The sequence below is a fragment of the Caloenas nicobarica genome, chromosome 1 (genome assembly GCF_036013445.1).
Source record: "Caloenas nicobarica isolate bCalNic1 chromosome 1, bCalNic1.hap1, whole genome shotgun sequence".
In the NCBI taxonomy this organism is placed as follows: Eukaryota; Metazoa; Chordata; class Aves; order Columbiformes; family Columbidae; genus Caloenas; species Caloenas nicobarica.
In genome coordinates, this window is record NC_088245.1 from 42,379,053 (window position 1) to 42,393,143 (window position 14,091).

The 14,091-nt window shown below is 42.8% G+C and overlaps 2 protein-coding genes across 2 annotated transcripts in view; both read left to right on the forward strand.

Annotated features, from left to right (window-relative positions):
• Positions 1-1,055, forward strand: part of GUCY2C (guanylate cyclase 2C) — a 51,343-nt gene extending 50,288 nt beyond the window's left edge. The window contains exon 27 of the mRNA XM_065652254.1: positions 881-1,055. Coding sequence (XP_065508326.1) covers positions 881-1,055 — 175 coding nt within the window. The remainder of the gene's footprint in view (positions 1-880) is intronic.
• A 3,693-nt stretch (positions 1,056-4,748) lies between these two features.
• The window catches only part of PLBD1 (phospholipase B domain containing 1), a 45,644-nt gene continuing 36,301 nt past the window's right edge, over positions 4,749-14,091 (forward strand). Inside the window, exons 1-2 of the mRNA XM_065658582.1 lie at positions 4,749-4,899; positions 13,692-13,911. Coding sequence (XP_065514654.1) covers positions 4,818-4,899; positions 13,692-13,911 — 302 coding nt within the window. The 5' untranslated portion in view covers positions 4,749-4,817. The remainder of the gene's footprint in view (positions 4,900-13,691; positions 13,912-14,091) is intronic.

Below are 14,091 nucleotides of genomic sequence, written 5' to 3' on the forward strand. Positions count from 1 at the left end.
TTGAAGTCAGGGTAAGTGGTTGTATTTATTTCATGTGTATTTTGCATATGGGTACTGCATTATTTCCTGCAAACTCACTAAATGTGGAATTTCCTCACTTTCTGCTCTAAACTCCTGTGTACAGTTACTTTTACTAAACAGGAATTTGCTGCCATCTGCTTTGAAATGACAGTGTTCCAGTACGACTTGAAGCAATTATATAAAGTACAAGTGTTTGTCTGTGGACTGAGCAAGAAATTACTGTTTTGTAAACCCAGAACTCCTGGTTTTTTGAATTAATACGATCAATTGAGACTATCAGATTTATCAAATTGGCAATTCTTCTGGAAATCAACTACTTGAAGTACCTCTTGAAATGGATTACTGTAGTCAGTGATGTTTTTGTTTTCACTTGCTCATATTGGCTGTGACTGATAACATTGCCCCTTAAAACTGTTGTACGTGGGGTACTCCAGCAAAAACCAGACACGCTGCAGAAATTTATGAAAAGATGGCAACTGTTACTGAAGGCCACCTAAAGTTGAATAGTGGAAGTGCTGGTGCCAGAAATGGTGTTAAGAGCTAGAATCTAGTTTAATTTGGAGTTAATCTAAGTCATGTCTTCCTTTCCATGCAAATGATGCTGAAATATTTTTAACGTCGATAGTGGCACAGCTACAGACCTGCGCAGAAATAGTGAACTGTATTATCTGGAAAAATCATATGTAAATCCTGAATTCTGTTCCCAAATCCAGAACTTGAAGTTGGCTCTGCGCACACTTTCTATCAGTAGTGTGTGAACGTCACGAAGAGAAACATAGAATAGAAACATTTAAAAATCACTGGGGATCACTAACAAAATGTGAATCACTGAAATTTTTTTCCATCCTGTCACTTACAGGGAGAATCAGCAGCGGTTGCAAGATGATTTAGCAGAGATGATAACAAATATTCTTCAGAAAAGGGAAAAGGAAGGATCCAAGACACAGGAGCTTTCACGCGTACCCAGCTACCGATCGGGTACCCTGGAATACCTGCAACTGGCCAGCACAGAGAAGTCAGCCACATATCTTTAAAACTAGATGTCTAGTATGCCTCAAAAAGCCACAGTAACTCATGCTGGAGTATTTCATATGAAGGGTGGAGGCTTATACTGTCAGCTAGAAGAGAGAGAAAGAAAATACCTTTTTAAGCATCCTTTCTACTATCCGACCTGCTATCTGTAAATCAAACGTCTCTTCACTGTAACGTCAAAATTGTCGGATGACTTCAGTAGGATACACGCAGCCGAATTTGAGGTAAATGAAAATATCTGCACTTGAGTCTGGAAAATAGGTGGGGGTTTTTTGTTTGTTTCAGTTAGTTTTTTAAAATGTGATAGCCTGTTTAATAGTCCACTTCTGAAAATATTCACAGCAAAGCCTTAATTTGTCATGATTTTTCAATGTTGTATTTAAATTGTAATTTTTATTTGAAGAAAGATTTGCTGTAATATATTTTAAAATAACATTAAACATATCATATGTAAATCCTGGATATGTTGCCATTTTGCTTCTTCTTTTGTTTTCCCCTGTGCCTCACATGTTTTGTTTAATCAAGTTGACTTTGTTCAAGAGACAACATTTCTGTTATTTACCTTGGGAGATTACTCCAGAAGTTGTATGGTCTCTAAAGCTTATCTGAATCTCTCAGACCTGCAAAATGAAACTGGAAATCTTGCAAAACCAGGGACTTTCATATCTTTTCTCCACTTCTGCTTTGGTCCCCAAACCAGAAGTGCAACAGAAATGAAGGAAACAAACTCATCTGAATTTCTTAAACCTCAGAAACTTTCAATTCAACTTTTGGATGAAGTTTCACAACCAGGCAGAACTCAGGTTTTACTGAAATGACTCACTCATTAACTGACACCATGACATTTATAAACAGCTTTAAAGATCAACCAAAGCACAGGTGATGCATATAAAAGAAAATCAGCTTTCATATGAAGAAATAAGAACTAGTGAGTGAAATTTTTGCAAAGGCCTCTTGTGCATTGGCGGCTTTCAAGGTAGAGCTACTTCTTTCACCATCGTCAAATATCAGTCAGTATTCAAACCATAAAACTTGGTGCAAAATCATTCTTTTATGGTTTTGAACAGCATTTTTGTTCAAGTAAACAACTTAAAAATGTTAAAAAAGAGCAAGCAAGCCAGTTGCCTGTGTTTTTTCTTTATCAACCTAAGCTAGCTTTGTGAGAACGCACAGACACAAAAACAACCTAGGTGTAAATAGACAGATCCAAAGTGCAAGAATTCCTGGAAAAATTAAATCAGGAGGTGATTTAGGGCTTATAGCCTTGCCTAACAAATGCAAATTCCTACACCTAGGAACATGATATAGACAGAAATAGCAGATAAGATGTAACCAACAGCCACAGCTTTCAGATTGGTTACAGATAATGTTTAACTTCGACTGGCACTAATAACATACCATTATTTCTTCGGTCTGTGCCTTAATGAAAGTGTTCACTGGGATAAGGATAGAACAAAATGTCTGGTATTCTAAAACTGGAATGTATTAAAAAGGTCACCAGTACAGTAAAAAAAAAGTATAAAGTCTGCTATTTCCTGCCCCGTGGTGCCAATCAACGATCTTCGCTTCTGTGTCTGCATTCTTGGGTGCAACTGCTGTGCTTCTTGGCACCACTGGACTATTCTGGCTGCTGCAGCTGTAATGCAGGGACAAGCGCTGGACTCCTCGAGTCTATTTTTAAAGCGGAGTTTTATGGGTTCCACCCTTGTCACCTCTGAGATATAAATTATTTTAGAGCCTGCTGACACTGATGGAGGCAATTAATTTAAACAGTGTTTAGTTTTCAGTAGCCCTTTTCTTTCCTGCATTCTTCAGATCATACATTTCATATCATTTTCTGAAGATAAACACTTACCTTAGCAACGAGCTGATGGACCCATCTTCTGGTAAGTTTATTTTCTCCATGGTTCTGTTCCTGCACATATCTGTAACCTGCACATCACAATACATTCAATTTTGACTACCCTTTTTGAAAATTCGCTCTTGGTTTCTGGTTTGAATCTGTTTTACCGTTGCATCCTGTTATTAAATGTTAGATCAAAGAGCCTTTCACCATCAGAAATCTGTCACTGAAGGTGCAGCCATTCACCTATCCTGGTTTTTTTAAGCAGTGAAACATTATCTTAAAAACCTGGTGTGAGATATAATTTTGTTCTGCAAGTGGAAAGGATTTTGGCTGCACCATCACTGTTCATTTGAACTCAACTCAAAAAAAAAAAATTCTGTGAATCCCTGGGGTGGGTACATGTGGAAGTGAATCTTTCCAAATACACATCAAGAGCTTTGTAGCTTTGATCAAATTCAGACTTCTCCCTTTCCCCCATCTCATTTTTGTCATGTATCCGTACTCCACTCCTGTTTCGGCATTGTATATTTGTACTCTCTACTCTGGTTCGCATGTGCCTCCAATTCCTGGCCATGCCCATCGCTTGTGCCCAGAGAATCTTGTTTTAAATATATTTTTTCTGTGACAATCCTATACAGGGAATTCTATGGAAAACATAATTTGGGATTTTACTTCACCAACACAGTCAAATTGAGAGCAGCATGTGACAGATATGAATTTCTCATTTGGTAAAGCCTTTGGAAAATATTCCTCCAAAGCAAACACTGCATCGATTAGACATTTATTTTTCACTGGGAAGATAAAACAAACAAAAAAAAGTAACAGCACAGTGCTTTATCCTTCTCTCTTGGTGAAAAGTGGCCCAGAAAAAAAACCAGTGATGGTATGGAAGGATCTGCACAGCCAGCAGTAGTTATAGTGCTTTTACCCTGGGCTTGAGGCCAAGTCTTGTTGTTTGGCCTGAACTGGTTGGCATGTGACCTTGCTATATGAGGCTATTACAGGCACCAGTATCAAATTTGAACTATCTTAAACAATTACCAAAGCACAAAGTCCCAATAATGGCTCTTTTAGGACAGCGGTAGAATATCCAACACTGGGGGAGAAGAACAGGCAGCATCTGAAAATGATGTGAATCGCAGGGCAGGAGCACACCCCACGAGAAGTCGTCCCAGTCTATAAACCCCGAGGAAAGGACCATCCCTCGGCTTTTCTGCAGCGGCACCCGCAGCAGTTGTTCTCCTCAGCAGAGCCAAAAGCTGTTCTTCCTCAGAAGTGAAACGCAGAGTTTGTCGAGGTACCACCGAACTCGTGTTGCTTTGCAGGGATCTCCGATCAACCTTCGCCCCTTTTCGGTTCATCACCCTTGGCAAGCCCGGCGGCCCAGCAGGCGCCAGCCTGGGGCTCGCTCCTCACGGCCATGCCACGGCCATTGGAGGCTGCCCAGCGTGGTGGCCAGGCCCGGCCTCAGCCTGCAGTGAGCCCCACATCCCGGCCAGGCTTGGGGGGCTCCAAACAAGGGCCCGGGGCACAAAGATGCCGGGGTCCCGGGCTTGCCACCCAGCCTGACTGAATGCCTTCCCCAGCGCCTCCTGCCACGCCAGGCTGGGCTGGCGGGGCAGCCGGTGCCCCGGGCACAACGGCCGTCTCGGGGGTCTCTTCCGCGGCACCTCTGGCGGGAAGCGCGGTGCAGAACCCGGCCGCCGCTGCCGGCCTCCCCCGGGGCACACGCCGGCCCGGAGCGGCGGGCGGCCGCCGCGCGGTGCAGCCCTGGCCCCCGCAGGGCCACCCCCAGCACGGGGCGCCGGGGCGGGCGCCGGAGGAGGCGGGGGCAGCGGCGAGACCTGCCCTGAGCCAGGGAACTTCTTAAAGTCCCGCCGCCTCTCGCTCCCCAGAGGCGGCGTGGGGGAGCAGCAGGATGGCCCGGCTTGGCGGCGGCGTCTGCTGCTGCTGCTGTTGGGGGCTCGTCCTCCTGTGGGCGGCGGCGGGGGGCCGAGCAGGTGAGGCGCGGGGGGAGAGGCCGGCCCTGAGGGGGCGGCAGGGGGGCCTCGTCCCGGAGCTGCCTCACCGGGGCGGGCGGGGAGACAGCGGGGCTGCCCCCAGCCGCGGCGGTGCCCCCAGCCGCGGCGGTGCCCCCAGGCGACAGGCAGGGGCCGTCCCGCCGGTGGAACGCGGTCCGGGGCTCAGCCGCGGCTCCCGAGGAGGAGATAGCGCGGCTCGCCCGGGCCCGCCCCGGGAAACCCGCTGGACTCCGCGCCTCGCCCTGAGCAGAGTCGCTGCGCCTCCTCCTCGGCAAGCTCCGAGGGAAAGGCCCCCATGCCGCTTTGGAAGCGGGTGCGAGGCGGCGAGGGGCCTCGTCCCCCGGCAGCGCTGGGGCGGTGGCAGCGGTTGAGCCCCTCCGGCTGCCTCATGGTCCTGCCCCGAGAGCAGCTCACGGCCCGGCGGCTGGGGGGGCTCGGCCCTGCTGCCTCATGGGTGTTAAGTGCTGGTACTGGATTCCTGCCTCCAAAACATCATTCCCGGAACGGGCTGGGAGAACCGAACTAAGAATTTAACAGATGGGAAGCTGCCTTGAGCGCCCAATGGTGCTGGGTTCTAATATGATACATGCGTGCAGGAATCATGTAGGGTGGACACTTGGTTTTGGTGCTGTGGCCTGTGTACAGCGTGTCGTGACTTGCATCTCTAACAGAGCTTTAGTGCTGGCTTGTGGGTACCGGTCATCACCTGTGTTTCAGAGTTCCTACCTATGCCTGATGTCTTCTGAGTAGATAAACTTGTGTTGCCATTAGAGTGAGTAACTTACCAGTATCTAATTAACTTAAGAACTGAAGTTGTTTTCTACGGTACATACACCACTTCGTGCTGCTTTTCTGTTCACAGTTGTTTTTCATCATATATTTGCATAATATACTTTTTCAGTCAAAGTTGTAGGACTCCAATTAGGGTAATTCCATAACTGAAACTTTTGTGACACTTTTGATCTTCCTCTGACTTTTCTAGGATCATAGAATAGTTTGGGTTGGAAGTGACCTTCGAAGGTCACCTAGTCCAACCCTCTTTCTATGTCTTGATTTTGGAGCTTTGTTTTTGTTGAAACTTCGGAGTCAGATCTGGATGCGAGCAGAATTTGGCAAATGCCATAATGGCATGTTTTGATGAGTTTCACAGTTTTCCGTAGAATCTCAGCTTCCCACTTAAAAATAGAGTTCTTCCTTGGTATGTTTGAGAAATATTGCACCTGTAGACACACTCTGTGGTAGCTAAGTATGTGCTAGAAAAGACCTACCAGTCAGGTATGAACATAAGTGTGTTGTTGTTGGTTTTTTTTTTTTTTAACAGGAAAGGAATCACTAAAGGGAGGAATTTAACAGTTGCTGATCAAGTGTGGAGTATGTGAAAGTGAAGCTGCCTCTGGAGGATCAGTAAAAATTAGTGGTAGACAGCAGCCATTTAGAGCAGAATACCCATTAGAGAATTCTGGATACCATTTGGTATCTGATGGTAATAGTTGTTGAGGGAGATATTCTCCTGCTGAGATTTGCTCCCCTTCTGCTGCTTTCAGTGAATTCCAAAACTTTAGGGGCTGGATTCAGTGCCTCTATGAAATTCCTAGTTAATTTATTAACTGCTACAAAACAAGCAGAAATTAAGGTAAAAGTGTTTTTAATATCCAGAATGTTACGAACATATCATTTTGCAGACGGTCCCACTTCATCTTGGAGACCTACTTCTCAAAACTTACTTGAGTACTAAGAAAGACTGAAGGAAGGGTCAACTGCAAGTCACACAGAGTGGGAATGAAAGGAAGCTTAGGTTACAAAGTAGTTTCAGCTAATACCTGACCGATTCCTCACATCATAATTGAACTGGTGGTAGAAAACTACTAAGTAACAAATAGAAATGCCTTTAGGCTATTTAATGGAGTAAACTTGGCCTTCAGCACTGTCAGTTGTCTAGTTTTTTTTTTTAATTGTTTCATTGTTCTTTAGCATTTTGATCCCCTTGAAGATTCTTCATCATACTGTTTGGAAACTGTTTCTAGAGAATGTTCTCTGGTAAAAAAGTTACTTAAATTTAGGGACTAAGAGATTAGTGAAACTAATTAGGAAATCATTATTTTTATTTCCTCTGTGGATGACCTATGCTGCAGCCCTATAACTGTTTTGGCAAGTTTTCTGCATCAGCTAAACTTCACTAGTAAGTATCCTTGTGAATGTGAAAACCATACAAGACTCAAACTCTTAATTTATAGCGCACATTTGGATATTGCTTCTCTCTCATGTAAGTACAAATCAGGGGATTAGGCTTCAAATAATGATAGACCTGTTAGAGGCAAATTGAAAGATTACCTAAACCTGAAATGTATGAGGAAATGGGATGAATTAAGGCCAGTGGAATAGTAAATGCGAATATCTTATATTTAAGCAGAAAAAGCATTTACTCCTTTAATTGAAAATTACTGGGTTCTGTGTTAAGTACTTGTGTGGTTTAAGCTAATCTCTAAAGAAGTCCTGAGGTACTTAGCATTCATTTTGGAATGGATTCCAACCATAACTGTAGTTTGAAATCTCAGTTGTACTTTAGAGGTATATGACCTTTTTTAAACAGTTAAGCATGGTTCTAAAATATTTAATGGGAAAATAGGACACGCTCTATCCAGGTACGAAATTGAACAGAAACATCAGATGCTCCTTATTATGGCTGACCTGAAATATTTAAATTCTATACCATGCTAATGCAATCTTTACCACTGAACATCAGCTGTAGGAGAGGGTGTAAGGAAAACAGATGTGCAACTTCGTGCAAGGTTTTTTGTGTTTCTAAGTTGTGCAAAACTAGTTTCCAGTGAAACAGTAGAGTGATAGCTTACTTATTTAGTGGAAAGTGTACAGGTGGAATCTATGAAGTACATATGAACACTGCTACAAAAGAAGGCTTCACCTTTGAAAAGCCATAGACATGTAAAATATAGATAAAAATTAGTAGTCAAGGAAGCCAGTGGTTTTCCTATTATTAGGAAATGCTCACAGTTGTTAACTTAATTTGGCTTGTTACATGCAACCTAACCATTGCTTATGAGTTAGCTTGTTTTTCAGGTTAAGGAAAAAATATGAATATTAATTCTCACCCCCAAACCTTGTAGCTTGTTCATCTGCAAGGAAGGGGGAGTTCTGTTAATTTCTCTAATTAGAAAGTCCAAGAACCTGTCTAGATATGTGTATGTTTTAGAAACTACTTACTGCTGGGAAAGCATAAGGAAAAGCAGCTGTTGCATATTGCCAAACACATTTTACTGGCATTCTTAAGGCATGTCAGGTGTTATTTTTGTAGGTGTAATTTATCTAATAAATATTAGTGGCACTATCAAATAATGCATTTGTTAGATGATCTTGGGACATTCCACTGTACTGCTCTTCCTTTTTCTTCCTCATCTTCTCTCTCTCCAGTCTGTTTTTTCATTACAAGTTGTTGCTACTCTTTTGTGTCCTTAGCATCTGACTTCTTTTTTTCCATCTTGCCTCAGTCCTCTCAATTAGTATTTCCTTTTAATTGCTTTCTCTATATTCTCAAGAACATGCATGTTTTTCCACTCTCCCACTGCCACCAAATAAAAGACAAGCTCTGCTTTTAAAGTAACATTGGCAATGCCTCTACTGAGCCAAAAAGGCAGAGAACAGATCTGGCATTTCAGCCTGAAAAACAAGGGGACTAGCGCCACTTCCTAGCCATAGCTGAAATATCTTCATTTTTCCATTATTTAGGATGTAATCTTGGCAAAAAGCAGATACTCCTCACTTGCTGAAGAAATTCCAGCACCGTTCCAACTCTAGTCCCCATTTCTGGATCTTTATTTGGCGGAGGGGTTGATGTGTCTTCAAAAACAGGCAGTTTGAGGAAACGTTCCTTCCAGTCCCTACTGACCACAGAAAGGAGAAGGAACACTTGCTTATTTCCAGGCTTGTTTTGTCATTGCACTTCTCCATTTCTATCTCCCACCACACAGCGCACTGGTGGTTGTGGTGGATCTGCGCATCGCTGATGCTGGTTGCCCAGAGGGGAATGGTGACTCTGCTGACTCTCCCTGTCCCCGGGGATTTTCAGTCATTCATCACAGTAAATAGCATGTGCTTTGGTTTGTTACTTAAGTTACTCTAAGCAATAGTGTTATGGAATAGCCACAGATTATCACAGTCTTTTCTGTTCTTCAGAGTCCTGAGAGCAGGTGATAGGCTGAAATACTTGTCAGCATTCTCAGTTACACACTGGGAAGTCTGATTTTGATGATAAAAGGATGATTTGTAGATAAATGGACATGTTGTATAGAATCATAGAATCATTTTATTTGGAAAAGACCCTCCAGGTGATCGAGTCCAACTGTTAACCCAACCCTGGCACTAACCCATGTCCCTAAGAACATCATCTCCTCATCTGTTCAACCCCTCCAGGGATGGTGACTCCACCACTGCCCTGGGCAGCCTGTTCCAATGCCTGACAACCCCTTCAAGGAAGAAATTGTTCCCAAGATCCTAAACCTCCCCTGACACAACTTGAAGCCGGTTCCTCTTGTCCTGTCACTTGTTCCTTGATTTGTATGTAAGAAGTTACCAAAACAACTGCTGAGATAAGAGATGCTCAGGGCCTCTGCTTCACCCTCCAAAAATAAATACAAAAATGGCAGTATTATTCAAAGGGAAGGTTCCTTTTGTTTTGGGACCCATATGGGATTGTTTGGAAATGTGCAGTTTCTTCTTGTATATCTATATTCCATGGTATACTTCAGTTCTGGCAAAGGTAGTGCTGCTAGTTTAGATCAAAGCAAATTAAAGTTATAACAGACTGGGTTATAGCAAATGCTTTGATTACACTGTAGTTTGTGTTTTAAGTGTACACAGATTTAAGCTTGTAGTTTTAACTCCATCTGTAGCAAGATAAAGATTTCTAAATTATAACAATTACTGTATGATTATGTGTATGTTCCTTGGAATAAATGTGACAATTTCATATGTAGGTATTTTGACACTTTATACTAGGGCAATTAGATTTGCAGAAACTGACATAAAAATTATTGAGGTGAAATGAGATGATGAGTGAATGAGTTGGGGTGGGGGAATAAATCAGTAATTGGAAATGGTCTTTTCCAGCATCACTGTTAAGCCACATCTATGACAGCTACCTTGATGCTCTTCCTCTAAAGGCCTCTCCAGGTTTATTGCAAATTATCCTGTAATTTAATGTTTCCCCTTCCCTCCCATCCTCTTCTAGTCCTGTTTTTTTTCAGTTTAAGTTTGTCATATAGTGAAGTTGGGGCAGGGCAAACTCCAAGGGTAATTTTGAAGTTTGTTCTGATTTTTAAAAATAGCTGTGTGTTCATGCTCTGACAGAGCATAAAACACAGAAATTAAGCCTGCTGTGTTAGAATACCTGTGTCAGATCAGTCTGTCTGGCACCCGCATCAGGCTTGTTTTGAAAAACAAAGCAATGGCTATTTTGCTTTAGGCAGAAGAAAGTTTCTTTGATGTACCTATTTACTCTGTGGGCATTAATTCTCAGCTGCCCTGGTTCCTCTTGACTACTCGCCACCTCTCCACAGCCTGCTGAAGAGATGGAAGATCATCATGTTTTCCCCTACTTTGTTCTTGCTCTTTTTACTCATTCCTCAGCTGTCTTTGCGTACTGGGCACCTGACACATATCTCCTCTGCCCTGCAGTGGGCTTCATGGTTGGAATCAGCCTTCCCCTCTACTGTTGGACAGGTTAGTTGTGTTCTGTGCTGACCCCTTGCACCACTTCTTCACAGGACCTCCCTTGCCCTGACCTCTTTGCTTATGGGAGCTTTAGATTTGTAGGACGGGGATGCCTGTGGCCCTCTTCGGTCATGACCCTCATCAGCCCGCTTGTCTTTTTATAGATTTTCCATCTGAGTGATTCCCGTGTTTACCCTTAAGCTAAAGTAGCAATAGAAGATAGTTAAGGAGACAACAGAAAAGTAAGATTATAGCTGCTTGAAAAGTTATCCGAACTCTGTCATGTCTCAGTCCTTTAAATAGCCTCAGTACCTGGCAGAGATGAAAAACATGTTTTTAAATGCTGTGTTCTAAGTCCCTAAAATGACTTCATCTCTATTTAGAGATTCATGTAAAAACTTCCATTCATAGGATGGGAGAAAAAAACCTCAGTTCCTTCCCTATTAGAATTCTGTTCTTGCTAACACTTTTCCTGTTCTCATGAGAAGTGTCTCTAGTAAGTACAGCATGAAGACCGACATAGTGCTTAGCGGTACAAAGTCTAGCTGGAGACCGGTATCTAGTGGTGTATGCCAGCCGTCAATACTGCTCAGCATCTTCCTTAGTGATCTGGGTGATGGGACAGAGTGTACCCTCCACAGGTTTTCCGAGAATACAAAACTGGGAGGAGTAGTTCATACATCAGAGGGTTGTGCTGCCATCCAGAGAGACCTCAGCAGGCTGGAGAAATGGGCTGACAGGAACCTCATGCAGTTCAACAGTGGGAAGTGCCAAGTTCTGCACCCAGGGAAGACTAACCCCATGTAACAATATATGCTGGGGGGGCGACCATTTCAAAAGCAGCTTTGCAGAAAAGGGCACGGGGGTCCTGGTGGACACCAACCTGAACGTGAGCCACTGATGTTCCCTTGTGGCAAAAAAAGGATTAACTGTCTACTTAGCTGCATCACGACAAGTGTTGCCAGCTGGTTGAGGGAGGTGATCGTTCTACTCTGCTCAGAATTGGTAAAGACATGTCTGGAGTTCTGCGTCCAGTTCTGGGCACCCCAGTACAAGAGAAATCTGGAGCAACTGGAGAGAGCTTGGCAAAGGACTACAAAGGTCATTGAGGGACTGGAGCATCTCTGACTTGAGGAATGGCTGAGAGAGCTGGGACTGTTCTACCTCGAGAAGGTGAAAGGGGGATCTTGTAAATGTCTAAAAATAGCTGAAGGGAGGATGTAAAGATGATGGAGCCAGGTTCTTCTCAGTGGTGTCCAGTGACAGGACCAGAGGCAATAGGCACAAACTGAAATGCAGGAGGTTCTCTTTGAACGTTAGTAGACACTTTTTTACTATGAGGATGAGGAACCACTGGTATGGGTTGCCCAGAGAGGTTGTGAAAAATCTCCATCCTTGAAGATACTTAAAAGCTGTCTGGACGTGATCCTGGGCAACTTGATCTAGGTGACCCTGCCTGAGCAGGGGGGCGGACAAGATGACCTCCAGAGGTACCTTCCAACCTCAGCCATTCTGTGATTCTCAGTAAGAAACAGTTTTAGCTATTCTTGCTGGAACACTAGGAGGCAACAGCTTTCTGGCTGTTGAATGACACAGATTATTCAACAGTCTGGTAAAATGGATGAAAACTGACATAGCAGTTACTCAGTTGCTTTAAGTGAAAAAGTGATTAGTTGGAAAAAGAGTTCAGTTCTTGGAAAATATTTTTGCTTTTTTATTCTAATATGTCATGGCTCTTAATAAAAATTGCTTATGTTATGTCTTGGAGTACCGAGTGCACTTAATTTGAAATCAAAGTCACTGCTTAATCACAAACATTTTGCTTACAGCTTTTTGAAGAGCATTAGGTATTGTGCTGGCATTATATTGCCTTTTTTATGATTCCATTATCGTTGCATGCATACTAAGTATTTTGTGTGAGATCATCCAGAATTAGATCTATGTCTCTATTTTGCAGCTGTGATGGGCATGATGCACAAAACGAATTGTTATGAGGAGGAGTAACCAAATTGTAATTTCTGGCTATAAACTAGCAGGACTAGTTGCCATGCACTGGGGAAGGGTCAGGGGAATAAAAACATTGCTGATTTCTCAGTATTTCTGAGTGTTTATGAGCTCATTCCTTAATATTTTTCAAATAATTCTGGGAATTCTGACTCATGATTTTTGAACTCTTTTCACTTGCAGTACCATAGTAGTGATTTGATCACTCATGAACAGAGATGTGATGTAATCATGTCCTCTCTTAAGGAAGGTTGAATTAGAGTTGTAGAGTTTTTTTGGAAGGCAGTTTACTTTGCTCTTCATTCTTCAGCTCAGTAGGGTTAGAACTCAACTAATGAAGAATGTTTTTTTAAGCAGCAGTCCAAGCAGAACTCTGAGCAGCCCAGTGCCCTTCCTTCCCATTAATTTCGCACTTGGGATCAATTCTATTCCAGCTGGGTGATAGGGATTGTGTGTTTTATAAAGGATTGCATACCTGTGGTGCTTTTGTCTTTAAGCTTGTGATCCACTGAGTTCTAGTGCTCCTGTTGGGTAATGCCACTTCCAGGATTAGTTGCCCAGAAAGAGAGTTTAGAAAACTTTTGTAGCCTTTTGAGTCTTAAGGTGGAAAACAAAGTCAACAGTAGTTTATAATCCTTTGCAGTTGCTAAGGCGTGCTGTCTTCTAAAATAACTTTCAGTAAGTTTTGGATAGATTTTCTTCTGGGCCAGATAAAATTCAGAAAAGTATTTCTTTATGTCAAGACTCAGCCATGTTGGAGTTGTGGACTGAAAGAGCTGTAGAAAATTTTCAGAAGAGTAACACGAGAATATTTAGCTGTAAGCTTTTTTCTGGGTAAAACTCCAGTTCAGTTAGTTCTCATGCCACTTCTCAGTATGTTAGCAATAGTGTTGCTCTCCATAGCAGAACTAAACCTGATGGAAAGCTGTCAAATTAAGTTTCTTAAATTGCTAAAATATTGTCTTGACATTTCAGTATTAAATAGGAAATACCTACTCACATTTGTTTTTTTTCCTTGCTCCCTTTCTTCCGCACCACAGAAATCCGCTATGCAACTGTGTACTGGAGTAAAGCTGAAAAAACACTTCAGGTCAGAAATATACTGGACAGGAGTGGAGATGCCTATGGCTTCTACAACAACACTATACAGACAACAGGTTGGGGAGTTCTGGAGATCAGAGCAGGCTATGGCAGTCAGACCTTAAGCAATGAAGATATCATGTATGCAGCTGGCTTCTTGGAAGGCTATCTTACAGCTCCGTAAGTACCTCAGGAAGCAACTCAACTTATGACACTTCCAGTGGATTTCTGTATACTTGTGAGTTTGGTTTTTTTTCCCTTTCCCTTAATTCCCATCCATTTTAAACTAACCATACATTTTGCAGTTGTGTGCTGTTCTTTTAATTAGTAGCAGGTATGAAGTGTAGCATCTTCATTATG